We start from the raw sequence: 21,646 nt of genomic DNA on the forward strand, positions 1-21,646 counted from the left end.
TAAAAAAGTTGTGTTTTTAATGCAAGTTTTGTTAACAAAAGATTTTATTATTTAAATGTTAAAATTCCTGTTTTATAAGATAACGGTACTTATTTAAATAATTATTAAGAGTAATCGCTTGCCTTTTAAAATTTAAGTTCCTGTTAACATATAAATAAATGCAATTTTTATTAATTTATTCTTAAGAGACTATTAATATCTAAGTTAGAATTTAAGCAATTATGAGGGTGTCGAAATAAAAAGAAAATATTTTGTATTAAGTAGTTTATTTTAAAATCTTTGTTATATAAACCAACACTTTATAACGACAACACTTGACAATGTTAGGGGAGAGTGAGTAGTAACACAAATTAATTATAATTATAGCCATAGGTACCTACCATCATGTCGGCCCCAGAAGCGTACAAAGTAAACGCATTTGGTATTACATCATCTTTAATTTAACGCAACTAGAACATTGAGCAATTCGATATTTTAAATTAAGAACATGACGGTTTTTACAATCCAGGCGAAAAGCTCGATCGATGGAAACTATAGGCCGCTAAAAATTAGAGCCATAATTTGCTTGTATGCAGACGCATTTCTTCCAAAACGGAAATAGTTAAGACACAGAAAAGTGACACTCTATACACAACAAAGTGAAAAACACACGAAAATAAATGGAAGACAGCAAATGCCCAGGTTGGAAAACATGGTAACAAAAACAACATAAATACACAAATGTTATTGTCGTGGGATAATGTAAAATGTCAAACTTTAACATTCTAAAATATAATGTTGGGGCGAGAGCGAACCGGGACGACAACCGACCGTTGCCGAATGTCGACCAATCACAGCGGTGGGCTGCGACTGTTGACCAATCAGAGCGGCCGGCCGCGGCCCGCTGCGCGCGCGCACGCACGTTACAAACAATATATGCCTCTATAAAATATAAGCCGTGTTCAAAACTACAACCATAATCAAGTCACTACATATAATATTGGGTTTACAATAAAACTCGTATAATAATCTTTAACCTCATTACAAGAACGTGCGACCTCCTTGAGCGGAGGTGTTCGAGTGAGGGTGTCCCCGGTGCACGCCAAGTCGCCTCAATAATACCTAAGCTACGTGATAATCTACAAATGAATTAAACAAGGGTGCGCGAATTTCATAAATACAAATGATACAATTTTTGGTAACAATTCCTTAAGTTAACGAAATGGACAGAGTGAACTGTGCACTGGAAAATTAATTGTTACAAAAGAGGGAGATAGAGAGAAAGTTAGTATTTACAAATTAAAAGTTACAAAACACTTAATTTACAGTTATTAAACACATCACTAACCCAATATTTTCTAAAACTAACTTAGGAATTACGAAGTATTAGTACATTTGCCTTGCAGTCATAAAACTAGTGCAGAAAAAAAAGTTATGACAAAAGACTACAGTATAGTATTCTACAGTTTGAAAATTACAAAAAACAAAACAAAGTTATATACATTTGTGTGGTGGGTGGGAGTTAATTAAGGATCTGGCCACTTGTAACAAAGAAAAGAAAAAGTTATATTTGGTCATAAGTACTAACTAAAATGTTATACACTAAATACTAGGTAAAATAATGAATCTTGTTATGAGCATAAATTATAAATGTTAGATACAAAATTTCAATATTTTAAATAACATAATAGTTCTTACGTAATGCTAATGATATAAATGTTTTTCTTCTCAACTCATCATAATATTAGTCCCGTCTAGTAGCTTAACACATACTGTTAAATATATTATAATGAATATTTAAATAATAAAATGCCATGTCTACCGTACGTACATATGTATACGCGATAAGCAAACAAACAACATTCTTACTATAATATTTAAACTAACTGATAAATATTTCGTAAATAAACTTAGGGTTTTAGCAAAGTGGCCAGGTGCTTGCGTGGTGGGTCCAACATTTTATAAATTAAAAAGAAAGCAACACGCACGACGTGTTGACAACCTCCTTTATGAGCCTCTATGTGCCTCTATATTGTCTTTCTCGTTTGTCTATGGTTGTCGCGCGGAGGTCGTGCGTGTTGCTTGCAGTATGAAGGTTTCATAGCTCGAACAGTTTCTTCCTCTCGGCCACCATCCCCACGAGGGAACAGCGCCGCGTCACGTCCAACGTTGCTCGCGATTGTTTTAATTCTGTAAAAAAATATAATTAAATAAGTAAAACAAAGTCAAACCACCACATTTTGACACGTAAAGCAGCAGGCTTCTCTCTTCATAATTTCCTTATGATAAATGACAGAGTTTTTTTTATTAGTGATCAACTCAGATGCTGGTAACTTAGTACTACCCGATAAATAGTAAACAAATTGTAACCTCTTATGTTTATACAACTATCTCTCTCTCACCTGTACGGGGGACAACTGCAGGTTTCTGGTGGTTTCCGTCTTGGCATACTGGATGTTGGCGCGCGCCGGCCTCGGGGCCTCCAATAGGGGACTCGAGCGGGACTTCGCCTGATTACCAATTGACCAATCAGAGTGCGGCTTTTAAAAGTTGGGCGGGGTCACGTCTTAGACTAAGGAGTAGAGATACGAAGCTCTTGACTCCTTATTCTAAGGACCACTAGTGTAGGCCATCAAATCAAAACGGTTTATAAATAACGGATAGTTTCGGTTAAATTGTTACTTGTTATAAATTATTAAATTTTCTTTAGTGTTTATGAAAAATGTTCGCGCATGAATGACTTTGGCGAGTCCACAATTAATTAGTTTAATTAAGAGAATTAGTCCACAGCAAACCTAGTAATGAGCGTGAAAAAAAGATCGGCATATTAAAAAATAAAATAATTATGTTATATTTTTACTAGAGCAGCCAACGTACTTGTTCAAATTTAATTATATGCAGATTATGGTTGGACTTTTCTTATCAGTTACGTATGGGCTAAAATAACATGCGTATGCAGAAAGTAAAATATAGACACAAGTTATTAAAATACTTTAGATCTAATTGGTGTTGTATTACTGTGATTACTTGTGCGAATTTACTACTTGGAAAAAAAAACCTTGAGCCAAGTAACGTTCATAAAAATATGTACAATAAACGTCAAATTGTCTCAAAGTCAAGAACGTTTTTCAAAATCCAAATCCAGCCGGAACATCTTTAAAAATAGCCATTGAAATCAAATAAACCCCTTCGATCAAGGAGGTCTGGCTGGATATAGATAAATGAAAAACATTCCTTAAAAGCCATAAACCATGAAGAATACCTTCAACATTTTCGTCTCGCTGCCACGCCGCCGCCAGCTGCCTCAGATGCTGCCACAGCGGCGCCTCCGCCCGCCCATGCTGTTAGTTCCCGTCACATTACAGAGATGGCGCAAGAACAACACTGAACCACTATAGACCAGAGGCGCCATCTTGTGGTAACAACAAGTACCAAATGTCAAACACAGATGGCGTTGTTTGAAGTAATTGCGCTTGGGCTCTTTCTGGTCTATGGATACATTCAGTGTTAGTCTTGGTTACGAGTGATCTCCCCTCCAAATATGATATACGTGCAAATTAGCGGGTTGATAGGTAGAAAGCTTAAGATTTTCCGTACACCACAAGTTATGATTAATTTTAATAAAGTTTATTTTGCACGGATATCGATAGAACGGATAAAGGGTGCTATGACAAAATCTACAGTTACAACTTTATTTACAATCTAAGAATACTTTAAAAGAATTTAGAGGGAAAACCAGTCGATAAATACAGTGATGGATAGCCAATCAGTAATATTTTAAGGTATGGATTTTGATCAAATACATGAGAGTGAAATTTCAAAGGGACTAATTTGAAACAAGAAATATTTACAAAATCAAGACACTTACTTATCAAAACTATTTATTACACTAAACTAGGTTGCATGTAGATGAATTGGTTATTTATGATATATTTATAACAATATGTGCATTGTGCAATGCATGATGCAATGACCAGGCAAGCGTGATGCTGAGTAAATAATTAGCGTGGAAATAACAACAAATGAACTATCCGAAAACATGTTCAGCCAACACAGAAAGTGGCGCCATCTTTTATTCCGGATAGGTAACTAAATACAAAGCTCTTTACCAGCTAGGCTGTACAAGCGTGATTCGGTGATTGCGTGAAGGAAAATTAAAAAGTTTAGTTTAAAAATGGAACATACCGGTCCGTTCTCTTCGATAAGCTGCGACAGGGTGGACGGCTCGCAGCTCTTCATGTCGTTAGCCTCCGATATGAGGTGCGCTCTCAGTTGCTTGTTCCTGTGGAGTAGAAGAATTATTTAAAAACATTCACGAGTGTCATATACAGGGTGTTGCAAAAAGGGTAAGTATACTAAGCCGAAACTTTCACGTGCAGGCCGGGCTTAGATATACCATGCTGCACATGTATGTTTCAGCTTAGTATACCATTGTTGCAACACCCTGTACATTACAAGTGGTATGTAGATGGCGATGGTCGTGCTGTTTGCTACGGTTTGGTAAGAAGGTTGCTATCAGTACGGAGCAGCAACGTCCCTACCCTGCACGGAGCGGCAACAACTCACCTGCAGTCGAGCTGCATGATGCGATGCTGTGCGTGCGCCAGCTGCGTGGTGGCTCCCTGGAGTCGTTCTTCTAAAGCAGCTGACTCGACGCACTTGATGGAATACTTCTCGGAGAGGGACAGGATCTCGCGCTTTATCTCTTCCATCTCTTGTCTGGAAGGTGACGGGGTTTTCACGTGAGTAGGTGTTTTCTTTGCTCTTTTGTTATTACGACGATATTGGAATTTTTACTTTTCCGAATTGACTTTAGTCTTTTTATAAGCGGTTTCTATTTTAAATGTATACATTTTTTACATAATAATTACTTTTTTATACAAAAAAAATTACACTGTGCAAAGCTGTGTGATTGCGTCATATTTTAAAATGAAATAAAAAAAAGAAACTACAAATTAATGGTCCATTGCTTTGGGAGCAATTATGTCACAGAAACACAGACAGCCACGTAATATTTATAACTCTTTTTTTCCTTAAAAGTTTTTATAATATACTCACTGGTGCCTAGTACTGAGCTGGCTCAGGTCGGGGGCTGAAGCGCCTCGGCTAAGGAACTCTGCCTTGAACTTGTCCACTTCCCTCCTCACTTCACTCTCATGCGCCTTCCGCATAGCATCTAGGGCTGCGAGTGTTGCGCGCGTCTCTTCTGCGAGCGCTTGCTCTTTGTCTAGCCTGGGGGGTAGGAGTATAGGGTTAGTAGGTTTGAAGGACATAAAATAATATGTAGTGTTTTGATGAGGGAGAAACGATTTGAATCTTTATGTAGATTGTTGGAAGAGGACTGCAAGTTTTGGTACGTTGTATTAGATATTTAGATTTAAATTTTTATAGAATTTTTGGTTTCGAATCCAGTTTTATGGAAAAAATATTACACGCGTGAAAGCTGAGATCGCAGCCTTAGCATATTTGTCTCTTTCTGGCATTACAAGCCCGCGCTATTACATTACAATGGCGAAAGTCAAGATTCTCTGTTATTGTCGACAAACTAAAGTATTGAATATAGGTACAGTTAGCTGCATAAGTAGCTATACACTTTTGAACCTTGTCAAACTCACTAACTGCCTTTTAATTAATTCAAGCAATGACGATTTGTTTAGTTGGTTGTTTGACAAGGTACAAAAGCGTTTAGCTACTTATGCAGCTGACTGTACGTATAACTCACCTCAACTGCTCCCGCTCAGCCCGATGCTTCTCCTCCATCTCCCGCACGATCCTGCGATGCGAGGACTCCATGGCCAGCAGCCCCTTCTCGCACAGCCCGCGCAGCTGCTCGATCTCCTGCTGGTACCGCGCGCGCAGCCCGTCGCCGTGCGCGTCGGGGGCCGCGCTCTGCGGGCAGTGCGCCTGGGTTAAGAAAACAAAAAGAAGGGTTACACTACAGGGTGTTGCAAAAAAAACATTTTCCATAGAAACTATGTCGGTCACGTGACTTTTTACTATGGAGAATGACTAAAATTTTTCGCGAATTTTGAAATTCTGATTTCATTTTCGAGCTTAGATATACCATGCTGTACTGTAGGTTTTGGCTTAGTATACCCTTTTGGCAACACCCTGTATACTGACGAAATACGACCGAACGAGGGCTGTCGCTGTCGTGTAATCGCATACAACAGAAGGGTAGGTAAGGGTACGGGGCGCATTTAAAGGTATAAAATAACTTATAGGTATAGAAGAAGCAATGAAATTGGAATGAAAGAGCTAATTAAGTTGATTAGGGGCTCAGCTAGAGTATCGTAATTTGGTTCGTTTAAGTATGTAAGAAATAAGACACAGGTGTATAGGTACCTCTCTTACCTGATAAGCAGCTCGCAAGCTATCGAGTTGCGCGGAGTACTCGGAGTCGAGCGCGGCGAGGCGGCGCTCCAGGCGGCGCGCGCGGTCCCGCAGCTGCGCGCGCTCGCGCTCGTGCTGCGCCGTGAGCTGCGCGCGCGCCCGCCGCGCCGCCGCCAGCGCCGCCGCCTGCTGCGCCGCCGCCGACTCCCCGCGCGCGCGCTCGCCCTGCAGCCGCTCCAGCTGCTCCTGCAGCTGCCGGCACGCAGCGCACGGCGCCAGCGGCAGCAGCGCCTCCACCCGCGCCCGCAGCGCTTCGACGCGGTCGAAGATGCTGCCAGCGCCGGGCGCCGCTCCCCCCGGCCCGGGCTCGGGCGCGCCGGCGCGGGCGTGCAGCGCGCGCTCTAGCGCCGCCACCGCCGCCTCCGCGCGCGCCAGCCCCGCGCCCATCTTCATCGAGTCTTCACTGTTACCGGAACAGTCACTGGAGAAGAGCGCGCGGCACTCGGTCGAGAAGTGCTGGAACAAGTAGACGAACTCGGCCTCGGCGGCCGGGTCGGAGTCCAGCGAGGACAGCGCGTCGGCGGGCGCGGGCGGGCCGGGGGGCGCGGGGGCGGCGCGGTACGAGCCCTCCAGCACGGCCACGCGCGCGTCCACCAGCGCCTTGTGCGCCAGCACGTCCGCCAGCCGCTGCAGCAGCTCGCGCGAGGGCCGCGCGGGGGCGGGCGCGGGGCCGGGCGCGGCGGGGGGCACGCGCGCCGCCGCGTCGCGCGCCGCCGCCTCCAGCTCGCAGCGCAGGTGGTCGTGCGCCGCGCGCCACCACAGCTCCAGGTCGGCGCGGGCCTGCGCCGTGAGCGTGAGGCGGGCGCGGCGCGCGGCGTCCAGCGAGCGCTCGCCCAGCGCGGCGGCGCGGGCCAGCGCGCGGGCCACCTCGGCGCGCACCAGCTCGGCGCCCAGCGCGTCGCGCGCCGCGGCCCACGCCTGGCGCACGCGCGCGCCGCACTCAGCCGGCACCGCCCGCGGGGGCGCCTCGCCCGCCAGCGCCGCCGCCAGCTCGCCCAGCGTGTCCGTCTTGAACCGCTCCACGGCGGCGGCAGCGGCGCGCTGGGCGGCCCGCAGCGCGTCCAGCTCGCCCGCGCGCAGCGCCAGCCCCCCCGCGCGCGCCTCCCCCGCGCCCGCCGCGCCGCCCCCCACGTCTATCTTGCGCGCCAGGATGCGCGCCAGGTGCTCCAGCGAGCTGCGCGACGTCGCGCCCGCTCGCCCGCACTCGCCGTTTATCTTACAGTGTAGGTTATCGATTAGTTGACTAGTTTCTTGTATTTCAGACTTTATTAAACTCGCGAAGAACCTGCTCCCGCTGGAGGAGTCGAGGGCCTCCTGGATGCGCGCCACCAGCACGGCCTCGTAGGCCAGCTTCTCGGCCAGCAACTCCAGCTCGCGGCGCGGGGTCAGCTCGCCCGCGTCCAGCAGCGCGGCCTTGCGGCGCGACACGTCCAGCAGCTTGCCGCGCAGCTGCGCCTCCAGCTGCTCCACCACCTGCGTCACGGCGTCGTCCGCCCCGCCCTCGCCCTCCCCGCCCGAGCCCGAGTCCCCGCCCCCGCCCTCGCCCTCGCCCTCCACCACGCACTTGTCGAAGCACTCCTGCAGGCGCCGGCTGACGTCCGCGAGACACTTCTCCATGGACTTGAGGCTGTACTTCTTGTCGAGCGGCGAGGGCGAGCGGCGCGACTTGGCGGCGCGCACGGCCGACATCTGGCAGAGGCACTCGTTGACCTTCTCGCGCGAGTGGATGACCACGGCCTCGAGGCTCTGCAGGCGGTCCAGCAGGTGTCGCTGCGCCGCGGTGCCGCAGGGCGCGGGGGCGGGGGGCGCGGGGGCGGCGGGGGCGGGGGCCAGCGCCTCGCAGGACGCGGCCAGGTCGCGCCGCTGCCCGAGCGCGGAGGCCACCTTGGTCTCGAGCGACGTGAGCCGCACCAGCATCTTCATGGGCTCGGCGCTGGTGGCGCTGTCCAGCGACTTCCTCCGCAGCCGCGCCGCCAGCCGCTTCATGCGCTTCTCCTCCGACGTGCTGTCTGATTTGGTTACTTTTTCTTTGGCAGGCGACGAACTCTTGGACGACGGAGCGTTGATAGTGGGGGCGGGATCTCCAGCTTCTAGCATCGATATTTTGCTTTCTAGTTCGGTGAGCTTCTCCTCCACTTCTTTGCCGAGTGAGAACGACTCTCGTCCCTTCAATGACAAACTGCGGCGCTTTTCCCGTGACTCCGTCTTTTGAATTTTATGTTTTAACGTTCTGACTTGTTTGTCCGAAGCCGTCAGTTTCTGTGTAAGGTCTAGAATGCGCGCCGCCATCAGATCGATCTCCGACCTGCTGCATTGCTCTCTCAGCTTCATTTCATTTCTTAACTTCAAATTCGTAACTTCTAGTTCATCGTACATGTTATTTGATTCCCGTAGTTCCTTTTTCATACATTTTATTTCTTGAATAGCCATTAGGAATCTATTTCTGAGTTCGCAATATTCTTCGATCAGTTGATCTTTATCTAAAGATTCAAACTCCAGGTCGTTGTTCAAATTACTGAGGTCACTGAGAGAGCCGATGCTTTTTCTCTTTTCCTTCGATGGAGATTCGGCGACGATTCGACTTTCGAGCTCTCGGATTCTAGAGTACAAGTTGTCGTTTTCTTGCACGCTCTTCATCAGTTTGTCGTTGAGTTCGTTGAGCTCTCGCTGCAGTTGCTTGACGGTCTCCTGCGCGGTCGTCAGCTGTCTCGTCAGATGCTCGCAATGCTCCGTCGACTCTTTCAGGAAGTTTTGCGTTTCAGTCAGCTTGTTCTCCCATAGCGTCTTGTCCTGGTTGTACATTTGCTTTATCGCATCTATGTTCTCAGCTTCTTTCGTCCTCAGCGACAGTTCTTCTTCCTTCTTCTGTAACGTTATGACTAACTCCTCCATTTTCTTTTCTCGTAATGCGGCTTCGGATTTGAGTTTTCTTAGTCGAGCTAGCTCAGATTCAGCAGCAGTCACTTCAGTCAGGGCTTGTTGCAACTGCTTTCTCAGATCTTCAATTTCGATGTACTGTTTGTCGATAGTCGATATGTAGCTGCGCTTGCGCGGCTCGCTTTGTTTCTCGTTTTCGTCGACGTCCTCAGTGGGACGTTCTTTTTCTTTGGTTGCGTCAATTTCGTCTTTGTCACCTTTCGGCGTATCACTTCGCGGGGGTATTTGGTGGCAGCCTCTGGCCCGGACTTTTTCCTTTACTTTGGATATGGGTGTTCGACTGAGGATGGGCGAGGGCGGCGGCTGCGGCGCCACGTCGCCCCAGTCCGCGCTGTCTCGCCGCCCGCCCTCCGACGCCGTCCTGTATTCCTCGTCCGAAGAGAAGGGCGCAGATCGACTCGTGATGGGCGTGACTGGTGTGACGGGCGAGGTGGATGACTCTGATGCCTGGTCTATGTTGTCTTCCCGCAGTATGAGCGACAGTGGCGCCGTGTCCGGTAGACCCGCCGTTCTTCTGATAGCCGACACCCAGTTCGCCCGGATGCCTGCCGTCACCGCAGACAGAACTATGTGTTTACCATCCCAAGTCTGTAACAAAAAATACATACATTTTAAGTTCCCTACCAAAACTACAGTGAAAGTTACATTTAAAGTCCGTTAAACCAAACTACTAACCTCAGTCTCAAAAGCATATCCATTGGTCGACGCTGACGTAGGCAACTCCACCACTCTGGCCACTCCGCTCAGATCGATGACTCCGTCCATCAGGCCCCTGTGCTCAGCGTGGGGGTCCCTGAAGTAGAGCAGCGCGGCGCCGCGTAGCACGAACCAGTGGCGCGACCAGCCGCCGGGGCCGCGGCGCTGCAGCCAGCCGGCGCGCGCGTGCAGCAGGCGCTCCGCTGGGAGCTCCACTCGGCCCCCTTCGTTAGGTTCTTGGTTCTCCGCGATGTCTGCCGGCTCGCTGCCCTCGCTCGCTGAGCTGGAGCTGCCCTCTTCTGGGGGGACGCCGCCGTCTGGAGTGCCGCGGGGCTGTGGAGGGTGAGGATTGTGGTGTTAGGAATATTGTAATTTTGGTTAAGATTGAAGGAGAAAAACTTCAACGATGATTTGCTTGATAAACTAAACCAAAGTTTATTATTAGGGGCTTTTCAGACCCTATTTTAAATTCACAACAAGGTTGAAACACACGAATTTCGACTCTTTACATCAATCAAAAAGATGAAATTCGTACCTATATCAAAACGTCAATTTTAAACCTACATATTTTAAAGTATCAAAAAGCTCTATGAATTTATATAAAAATATTATTATTATAAAATTTATTTAATATTAGGTTAGTATTTATCACCGACATAACAAGCAGAAGAACTTACCGGTAGTCGATCAGGCGGCGGCAGCCTCGTGGGCCGCTCGAGGGCGGGCGGCAGCGCGCGGCGCGACCGGGGCCGGGTGAGCGACGCCGCGATGTCGCGCAGCTGCTCGTCGTACTGCTGGTGCTGCTGCTGCAGCAGCGGGGAGCGGACGCTTGCTGGAGGGAGATAGGGAATGGTATTAGAGGGAGGGCAATTTTAAGAAAGTCTTTCAAAGCGACCGTCTGTGACGCCGCGGCAGAGCGTCTGATGAATTTCCTATGGAAATTGATATAAGTAACGTGCAGCGTCAGCCACAGTTCGAGCGTTGAGAGGCGCCGCGTTAGAGACGCTCTGTGATGCTGAGCTTGAACGGGCATCTTTAGGCCTTGTTTAAAGAATTTGTTTACCGCGATTTTCACTAAATGGCGCTGGTGTAATATTTCTACATCGCGGTATGGTTGTGTTTAGCAACCACCATATAAGACTTCCAATACTTCGAATAAAGACGTGTGTGTGTGATCCTAAAATACAGAGTTTTTCTTAACTAGGCCGGGGCATGAATATTTTGGTTGGTAAGTATATTTCTCTGTACGGCTTGCGTAGTTTGGTCAGTTTTGCTTATGTCGTTTAGATACTGTATGTATTTCGTTGAGGCCACAATTATGTACCTTAGGCATTCATGGATACATATATAGGTACATACATACATAATAATATTATAAGTATAATCTGTCTACGAAGTCGAGTTTGGTTTAAGGCTGCTGCAGGCGAACTATCCGCCGCCACGCTGAACGGCCGATCAGTTTGCCTACTGGCAGACTTAATCCTCGTTTGTTCTGGAACATACCATCGTCGTTGGAGGGCGTGGAGGGCTCGGCCCAGGTGTCGCGGCGCCGCGAGCGCGCCTTCTCCTCGCCGTTGATCTTGTCGCGGGTCGGCGGCGACGCGGACGACACCGGCTGGTCCGTGTACACTAAAAGAAAATATAGTTTCACTTTTAATACACATTATACAACAGCGTGGGAAAGTAACCAGTAAATAACTTTTCTCGGTAAAACTGATAATTATTGATGAAAAAAATATTCACGACTTCACAATGGCTTTTTAAATACGCAAAAGAAAATCACATGTTATTTAAAATCATTACAGATAAAATCTACGCCCCGCAAAACCTTAAAACTACACGACTGAATGGGATCCGGCATTTTTCACATCATAAATTGTGTTAAGTGGAACGCAGCTCTCGACACAATGGGCTGTAAATATTTAGTTGCAGCCCCGCGTGTGCAATACGGGAGAGGCTTATTATAACATCTACATTATAATTAAGTAAATCGCGGAGCCTATGGTCATAAATTCCACATCAACATATTGCTGCAATTCACCCATAAAATAATATTTAACGCCGCCCAATAAAGTTGAGTGCAATACAAATTACAAGCGCCGTTCCAGCAACAACTGCTAAATGCACAAATCTGGTAACGACCGGATGGCATGCGAGCATCACTCAAGGTCGACAAAAAAGTAAAGCTGCCGCCCTTTTTAACGTATTATTATTAAGGTAGTGAAATAAGCTCGCGGTCGGAGCGAAGATCAAATAATATAAATGAACTGTCATTATGTAAAATTGTAGAGCCGCAGTTCTGAGAAATAGGTCTTAAATCGGCCGGCGGGCGCGCACGCGATCCCGGGTATAATACCACTTAAATACTTATAACTATGTTAATGATAATGCAAGGGCCGTCGCCGCCATCTTGTGAAATTGGGAACTTGTACTTGTCCCTCAGCGCTCGCAGCAATGCTGAATGAGAAAGTGAACGTGACTGATATGAGAAGCATTCATTGAGAATGTGGCATCCGCATCGCTCTACTCGGAGGCTGGTTAAAAGCGATATATGGTTTCGTATTAAGATTCTTTCCGGTTTAAAGTCTTCAAAGAATTGCATTGGCCCGGGTTTTACAGAAAACCCCTTTGAGGAAAAAATCTTATTAAGTAACTACATTATAAATGTGGCTTACTTATTATAAATTTTATCTTATCGTCAAAGTTCGAAAGTTCAACCCAATACCAATGATCCACAACCAATTTATGCAATACATAGGTACACACACACCTTGTAGGTAGGTGAGTTGGTACTTCAATTATCTTGATTTTGTAATCACAATGTCACAAAGAAAGACCCGGAATCGTGACCTATCAAATTCGCGCATCGTGATCTCCATTCGGAGAAAAGTCCATTAATTTCGGACAAGCCGAGGCCCGACATTGCTCATGACTGACTAATGGTCGCGGGTTCAACGACCTACGTACGTATGTATGGGCATTTCAGTTTTTTCTATACGATAATTGTATTTTTTGTAGCTGTAAGTGTAACTGGTTGGTACAACCTAGCACGTGTCAAAACGAGCACTTGCAGTTCGAAACTTACCTTATGATGCAAGGTTCACGAATAGTATATGGCCCAAAGTGGTTTGCGTGATGTTTCTTCTATTGTATATGCCGTGTGCGTATTTTGATTTAGTTACATAGGTAACGAGAAGTCAATCATGCAAAGTGGCTTATTAGTTATTACATTTCTTGCTGATGTTATTAACTGGACGAGTGATTTGGCAAGCGAGGTCGAACGACTATACTTACGAATAATGTATGTTATAGGTAGGTATACCTACGACCGTTTAGCATCAATAATTCCTATTATTTAAGTATTTAATTTAATGATTGGAAATCATACGAGGAGCATAAGTAAAAGTGCGTACATTTGCGCAGATTTAGAGATAAATACACGTAATGTTGCGCAGAGCTGTGCGCATTAATCGGCGCTGGGCCGCGCACAATGCGCCGTGGGTGTCAATGATTTACGCACCGTCTGCGAACCACCTCATTCATATTTATTAACATTCGCCATTTTTTTCATAGTAAATCTTTGAGGAATGACGTACGTGACACCCCGCCGTGTGTCTATTGTCATAGAGAAGGACCTAATACAGATAAAAAAGATTGTACTTAAAAAAAAATTAAGTTATAACAACTGCAATTAGGTATTCATCGAGCAGCTATAGAAAGATAGCTAATTAAATAGGCTCAAAGCAACACGAAGGTCAGTTCCATTATTAACCAGTTGAAACTCTCTACTCTGCATTGAGTACTCTATAATATTGCAAATATTACTAGTAAAAACTTGCTGTGCGCGCGCGCAATACTTTTTACATTTGAAAAGTCAGTTAAAGTAATGCTTAAGTTATCGTCCCTTATGACGAAACTGTAATAAGCGCTACATATTATTTAAAATCATCATAAAGCTTCCATAGTAATAAACCATCGATGCATGATAGGCGCTGAACATAATACCTAAGTATAAGTAAGCAATATAAGATTAAGCCAAATAGGTTGCAATCAAGCAAACCGCTTGGCCATTATTCGCTCTGATTGGAATAAACGTAACCATTTATAAATACGTTTAATGATGATTTACTAGTACAATAGGTAGTAATATATCTGCATAGAGTCCGCGGAGTAGATAAATGGGATCATATTTGCGCGGGCACAGACCAGCGCGGGGCCGACAAAGCTTCTCTGTTTATTTTGTCAATTAATTTCACAGATCCGGAGGGCTGCTTTGCCTATTTGAATATCGAAGCTATACAGGTATTATTGAATTAGGTCATAGAATAATACACATTGTACTTACATGTTTGAAATATTACTTATAACAACTAAACCACGACGACCATTACCTACTATAATTTTCGAATTTAAGCTCTTGACGTCAGAACTTCGTGCGCGTTGATGTCTTTTGTATGGAGGTGATTTTGCCCACGATTTTTTTGAACTCTTTTTTTATAATTGGTAGCTCTTAGTACTTGTTAAACGTATTTTTGTAATACAGTAAGTTACAATGATGACCATATGTTTGTGTATAAAAATAAGTTATTGTAGAACTTGATAAGTAGGTAATTAATTATTATCTTTCTCTGCATAGGTACAATACTTCCGTTTAAACAGAATATGAGACCAATAACATGGTGCTCGCATATTTAATACACTGTTATTTGTATAGCGGAAAAGGCGCAGAAATCACCGTATGTTTTGAGGCTTCCTAATTGTCTTTGGTAAGCCAGCACGGCGGCGGCGGCGGCGGCGCACGGAGGGTTCCGCAATAGATAATATCGCTGTGTACGTGTTTGTGGTCTCACAACTAATATCTAGGAAATGTTGGCGAAATTATTATCTAAATTAAACATTTCCTAACTTGTGTAAAAGTGGCTCGTATATAGGTCGTCGTGGATGTTGGAGAATGTTTGTTGGGAAGTTGTTGTAGACACAAAACATTTTGTGTTATTGTAGTTAGGTACGTAAAAGTGGTTGTGACAGTAAAACTTTGTTTAAAAACTATTGCACCTAGATATGATTAAAATGCCTACGGATTTACGGCTTAAAGTTTTAGTGGTAAATGATATTTTTTTAAGTAGGTACATAATTACTTCGGTACCAATATAATTAAGTGATTTTAGTAGACTTAAACTTCAAGTTACCTGAAATAGTTTTAGCTGGAAATGCTCACCGTGGTATTGTGTTCCATGATTTATATTGAACATTTCTTAACAGTTCCGAAATTTTGCACGAAATCAGCAATGCTGCCTTAAGAGGTTTCCAATCGTTTTGAATATTCCAATACGAATATCGTTTACGAAATTTGCCTTTAATTTATGTCTTGTTTAAGCAATTTGATTATGCTAAGATTTATTTAAGTTCAAAGGGATTTGGGAATGTTACGTCGTAGGTACTTAGAGGTACATTAAATGTTATTTCGATACGGGCGTATACGTATTATTTAAGGCTGTTACTTGCGCTAACTAGCGCCTTCAATTGAAAAAGTATGTATTTAATTTACACGACAGCGCTTAGGTAGTCTTTGATGTTTATATCATTCAGATGGCCTTTGATAGTTATTTGATAATCTAACTGTATTTAGGTAGATTTATTTGTTCTGAGAAGCAGTCACCCAATCAATACCGACGGCAGTAATAGTAGTGTAACTTCCAACACTTCAATCCGCATTGAGCATCAAAATGAGTGGATATGGCATCTATGTTAAGTACCTACTAAGAAAAATAATAAATAAGAAACAAAATCATTACAAATGACTAACTCCTAATAATTAACTACCTACCTATAAACGCAAGTAGGTATTTTAGTTTAAATACATATTTGCACAACAAGTAGCAAAAATAAATAAAATAAGCTTCTTTATTAAAATAGGTATACATATTTACTTACTATAATTTGTATACCTACTTATTTTATTATTCTTCATCGAACAAACATTGGCCTATATTCTGAAATTCCCAACCAATCACCGCCACGCGTCCCCGCGTCTATCGCAGCACTCGGAGGCGCGAGCGCAATAAATAGTGAGGCAGCCTGCGCCCGCGCACAGCTAATCAAAGTCCGTTAACTGCGCGAGACATCGCGAGCCAGCCCCGCTCACCCACCCGTGAGATACGACCGGAATAACTTCCTAACTGATCCTTTCATCTGCTCGGAGTGATCGGCCCAGTTTCTCACTTGAGTACCTAAATGTAACTAAGAGTGAACTTAAGTAATAGTCCCCCTGAACTTGACATCTCAACCACAGAACAAAACCAATTCAGGGGTAGGGTAGGTAACACATTTTTTTCATGTTTTTCGTTTGTATAAGAAGAGGACTAGCCTTAAAACCTAACCTATAAACGAGTTAGTTACGAGTTTTGTTATAACAGTACAGTTTGGTAATTACCTTTCTGATATCTTTGCACCGGCCGGCAGTTCGACTTCAGTCACTCCCTTTTACTGCCTATTCATCACAAAATAACTACCAAGTCTTGCTATCATGCTCATGGGCTAAATTTTCTTACTATCTTAGTTATCGTGATCGCATAGGAACGAACTAGCAACAAAATAGGTGCTAAAGACTAACAAGCAAAGCGCTGCAGCGCTGGATTCCTCGCGTCAATTAGACGAGCAACGTAACGTTTATAAATGATACTGCTTCCTTATTCTGGGAAATGTTGTAATTTAACTGAGATTAAATAAGGGTAATGAACGGACACAATCGATAGATCTACACAAAATAGCTGTACGTACCTAATAGCAGATAGTTTCAACTGAAACTGAAGTTTTTCTTTTCTCAGATAAATAATGAGTAGGTATACTTACCTAACATCTCGCATATACACCTAATAAAAGAAAAGTATTTAACTATTTTATAGTGGTTAGCGACCCTGACTACTTAGTGGTTAGCGACCCTGACTACTTAGTGGTTAGCGACCCTGACTACTGACGACCGAATGGCGTAGTGGTTAGCGACCCTGACTACTGAGCCGATGGTCCCGGGTTCGATTCCCGGCTGGGGCAGATATTTGTTTAAACACAGATATTTGTTCTCAGGTCTTGGATGTGCCCGTAAAATGGCAATAGGCCCGCCCCCTATTACATTGGGACTAACATAACACTCTGGCGAAAAGTGGGTGCAGCAATGCACCTCTGCCTACCCCGCAAGGGAGTACATTAGTACAAGGCGTGAGTGCGTGTGTGTGTGTGTATTTTATTTTTATACCATAATATATGTCAAAGGTTATTTAATTTCCTACCCTTGACCAGCTCACATACCATCACAATTTAAGCACTAGAGAGGGCTGAGCCTAATGCGCTTGCGCATACCGAATCGTAACAAATTGAGAAAGACGCGGCCGAACACCTGGATCCATAATTACTAACGGTGTTTCAGGGTTTCCATAACCTTTAATTACAGATACCAATTCGATATTCGCAACTCTATGATATTAAATAGTTATTTAAACGGTATTTAGGTGCCACGGGAATGCTTTATAGTTTTGCTTCCTAATCTGTGTGAGACATCTCATATTGAACTAAAGTACGTATTTAGACGGGATTTATTGGGGATTTATTCTAAAGTTTGCTAGGTATTGTTAGTAATCTATCAAGGTTTTCTGTTGGTACTAATCGAGTGAACTTTGCGTGCGAGTAACTAGTATTAACAGTTTAACTAAACATTCGAATGATATTGGTAAAAATTATATGAAAAAATATAAGCATAAATGCGTTATAAGTTAGCTTTGACTGACAGAAAATTAGTGATACGTTTTTGTAGGAAGCGTATCTTTATTAGTTAGGAGTGCGTTTTATTTATCAGTCTGCAAAAACACTCACATAGATCGATTACCTCTGTCATAACGTCATAACCAAAACAACTTACTGATTCAGTATTACACAGTCGGAATAAATACATTCATTTATATTTACGAGGACTGCCAACACCTCTTAGTTTCTGCTCAGGCCATATTCGTTCAATGAGGTTAGGCGAATTGATGGCTGCCAGGCCGCCCTCGTCTGTCGCAACAAGGAGTATCTGATGCATGCCACTGAGTTATGGTGGAAATCGAAAGTTCTAGACTTGAGAGTCTGTGTCTATACATATAGTTAGGGTTAGCGCCACGCCTTGCTTATCGTCTTTGGTTTTGCAAATAGGTAAACTGCAGGTGGGTAAGTTCTTATAGTTTTCTGATCTTAAACAAACAAATGTTTTTGAATATTTTTTCTTCTACAAGGTTTTTTTCCAATAAAAGCATTATCACAAAAAAAAACTTCTAATACGTACCTAAACTAAACCTAAACTAAGTATTTCAATCATTGATGGCAGTAATTCAAACTACACCGTACGCCCACGACTTCGATCGGTAGTATCACACATCACACTTTTATATCCGGTCTATGAGACCTTATCACTGTCGTAATAAGTACCTACCAATTTTGATTTCATTATGCTATTATTGAGAAATCAATGCACCCAAAGTCTCCGTACTATAATTTGCAGACCATTAAAGCCATAGGGAAAAACCTTATTTTTCAGATTTTAACTTCCTATTTTATTATCTTGCAGCAACATTAGGTAGACATTCATGATAATCATTTATTTTGTTCTAGGTATGACATAATGCAGTTTTTGTTTCATAACGTTGCCCGTAGGCCGCATGCCTATTTATTTGTTAATTTCAATGCTTGCTGATTGGGCCATGCGGGTCGGGTTTTACCGAGTTTAGTTTTGTTGTAAAAACTTGTTGTTGTAGGACGATCAAAGACCTGACAATTTAAATTAATTAGCTCGTTAATTAATATTAGAGTGACACACGCACACCTCCGTTAGTATTTTTTTAGTGTACCGCGTAACCCAGTTACAAATAAATAATACATTTATTATCATCGAATAGGCAAACGTAGTGTGGGACGTCCTCCGTTTAACGAATGATATTTTGTAAAGTAGCCGGTAGCGGTTATAGGCAATATCGTAGCGTCTCTTGGATGATGTCTAGGTATTACCAGCAGTACACAGCTGCCGCTACACGGGTTCGTTATCGAAGTAGATAAACGTCACTACATCGCGATTCGCCATAAATATGGCGCTGTGATTGGTAGAAACAGAAACGCGCATTAAAGGAGTTTATCGCCAAAGTCAAAGATAAGACGCACAGTTTCCCCTCGTACCTTTAGTATCGATGGGCGGCGGCGCGGACAGCGTGGGGATCTCGGGCTGCGGCGGCTGCACGCGCGGGCCGGGCCACGTGGTGGTGCCGTAGCGCCGCGGGCCGTCCGCCGCGTCGCGGAGCGTGCACGCGTCCGCTGAGTACTCTGCGGAACGTGGGGTTGTGGTTAGTCATGATTACCAGTGTCGCACATTATAAAGGAAGGTTCATCATCATCACGAACCTTCACGTCCCAACTGCCGGGACACGGGTCTCTTTCCATTGAAGTAAGGTTTTTAGGCTTAGTCCACCACGCTGGCCTAGTACGGATTGGTGGACTAAAATATACTTACTTAGTTTAAATTTTATCGATTAAAAACACTTTCATAAACACTGAAATTATCTAAGTACCTACTTATATTATACTTAGTTATAATAGGAAGGTGCATGCGCGCATATACTTATATGCGTTTAAAAATCTCTGAAAAATTTAGTAGGTATAGGTATGTGTTTATCACGTGATAAGATTTAAAAATTATGAAATTGTTGATTATGATGATTATAAGGTAATAAAAGGGTTAATGCTTACTTCTGGCGGTAGAAGATGATAGCAAACTGGCAGTCTGACCTCCGGGGAACGTCGCGTTTCGTTTGTGTCGACCCTGCGGACAAAATTGCATCATTTATTATTAACTATTACATGAATTACAAATTAATATAAATACACCGTTTAACTTAGGTATGGAAAGCATAAAAGGACAAGCTTTAGCGACTTTTCAATGAAATCCAGGACTCAAGTCATCGATCACACTTCGACATCTCTTTGTGAGTAAACAAAGTGTGTGAACGGGACCTGACAGCCTGAATGCGGAGAAGCCTTGGTCTGCTGATGCTTTGATGCTTCGTAAAGACTATATGGGCTGTCTCGGCGATGCGATATTCTTATGAGTTAAGTTACGCCGAGGTCCCAGGTTGCGTCGTCGCAACGTCGAAGTTTTTCATATATTTTATATAACTGTGCCCGCAAGCTTCGCTTCGCTTTAAAAAGTTTTCCCGTGGGAATTCCGGGATAAAAAGTAGCCTATGTTCTTTCTCAGGGTCTAGACCATATGTATACCAAATTTTAATTCAAATCCGTTCAGTAGTTTTGGCGTGAAAGAGTAACAGACAGACCGTCACAGTTAGGATGATGCGCCGCAACGCAGCGCGACGCTTAGATAAAAGGAATCAAGCATAAAAACCAGAAGTAGGTATGTAAAAGGTTTTTAACAAAAACTAACACTATCTCACACTGCAAGATTATCTATCTATGCAAACTTACTCGTCATATATTATTTATTAATCAAAAATATTGTAGGTAGTCACAAAAAGGCATATCGGCATATCGAAGTATGAATCTGTTACACAATACAGTACCATATTACTTCGACCCTTCGTCATTAATCACTGCACCTGATTTCTTTGCAGACTCCCACTTGACACGAGCTTAAAGGATTTAACGTCACTTCAGGACACACCCTTCACTTTGCAAGGATTTCTTTTTTAATATTTCTCATTGGTATTTTATAATTTATGCATTTCGTATTCTACAGAACATCTGAAATGATTAAGGTGTAAATTGGTAGTGGACGATATGATTATTTCTTAATCAAAGCTTTAGTATAGTAAGTAGACCACCGACATATCGCAACGTCACTACAGGTTTCTATCTATGTAGTTCTTCAGGGAATCATTGACATGTTGCTCGGCAAAAATAAATATCCATAGAAATAGGTCAGTAAGTACATCGTTCATCGTTCGCCACCAATTTGCCCCTAACCTTTTAATGTGTGTTCTGGAACATATAAATACTAAGTTTAGCATATCTATGGGATTGTTCAGTTGAAACCTGTTCTGAAATATTAAAATGAGGCGTCAAATAGTGTTGAAAGTGAGGAGGCCGGGGTCAGCGCCCGGTGCCGCCGGGCATCGAAGCTGTATCGCGCCGCTTGTTACAGATATGCTCCACAACTCATCTACGTGTTACCAATACACGGTTAGTGTGGATACTTTTCTTAAACAGCGTATCATGTGCAGTTTGATCACATCATCTACTGGTCAAACTGAATAACTGCCACTAAACGGTGTTTTTCTTTGTACGTACTGGAGAATTTTGATGACTTTTCTTATGCAGAAGCAAAATTGTACAGAATGACCCCCTGAGCCCTGAGTCACCCCCTATCGGCTAACTAGCCCTTTTTTGACGCTCTGTATAATTACTAATAATTACTAAATAGTAGAGGTAAATTTATTTTAGTCTCATGGTCCATTATGTAAGTATGAGTTATTCCTATCCATGTTCGCATCCACACTAGTCTTGTCTTTGCAGTCGTCATGTTGCCAGTCATCAGCTACAATGGGGGGCGGGCCATCAACAGGGGGCACGTCCCCCCCCCCTTCTCCTCTCGTCACGGCATTTTTTTGCC

At 43.8% G+C, this 21,646-nt stretch overlaps 1 protein-coding gene across 4 annotated transcripts in view; it reads right to left on the bottom strand.

Moving 5' to 3' along the window:
• Positions 1–249: 249 nt before the first annotated feature.
• LOC105380882 (protein outspread) overlaps positions 250–21,646 on the bottom strand; it is a 209,568-nt gene continuing 188,171 nt past the window's right edge. For 2 of the 4 annotated variants that reach the window (XM_048623444.1, XM_048623447.1), the window contains 13 exons: positions 19,771–19,843; positions 19,204–19,347; positions 11,509–11,634; positions 10,683–10,837; positions 9,985–10,338; positions 6,334–9,897; positions 5,702–5,883; positions 5,038–5,211; positions 4,546–4,698; positions 4,165–4,261; positions 3,242–3,320; positions 2,382–2,489; positions 250–2,169 (listed from right to left, as the gene is read on the bottom strand). In XM_048623444.1, coding sequence (XP_048479401.1) covers positions 2,078–2,169; positions 2,382–2,489; positions 3,242–3,320; positions 4,165–4,261; positions 4,546–4,698; positions 5,038–5,211; positions 5,702–5,883; positions 6,334–9,897; positions 9,985–10,338; positions 10,683–10,837; positions 11,509–11,634; positions 19,204–19,347; positions 19,771–19,843 — 5,301 coding nt within the window. In that variant the 3' untranslated portion in view covers positions 250–2,077. The remainder of the gene's footprint in view (positions 2,170–2,381; positions 2,490–3,241; positions 3,321–4,164; positions 4,262–4,545; positions 4,699–5,037; positions 5,212–5,701; positions 5,884–6,333; positions 9,898–9,984; positions 10,339–10,682; positions 10,838–11,508; positions 11,635–19,203; positions 19,348–19,770; positions 19,844–21,646) is intronic. The other 2 variants (XM_048623445.1, XM_048623446.1) reach the window with 2 other exon arrangements.

This window comes from Plutella xylostella, chromosome 10 (genome assembly GCF_932276165.1).
Source record: "Plutella xylostella chromosome 10, ilPluXylo3.1, whole genome shotgun sequence".
NCBI lineage: Eukaryota > Metazoa > Arthropoda > Insecta > Lepidoptera > Plutellidae > Plutella > Plutella xylostella.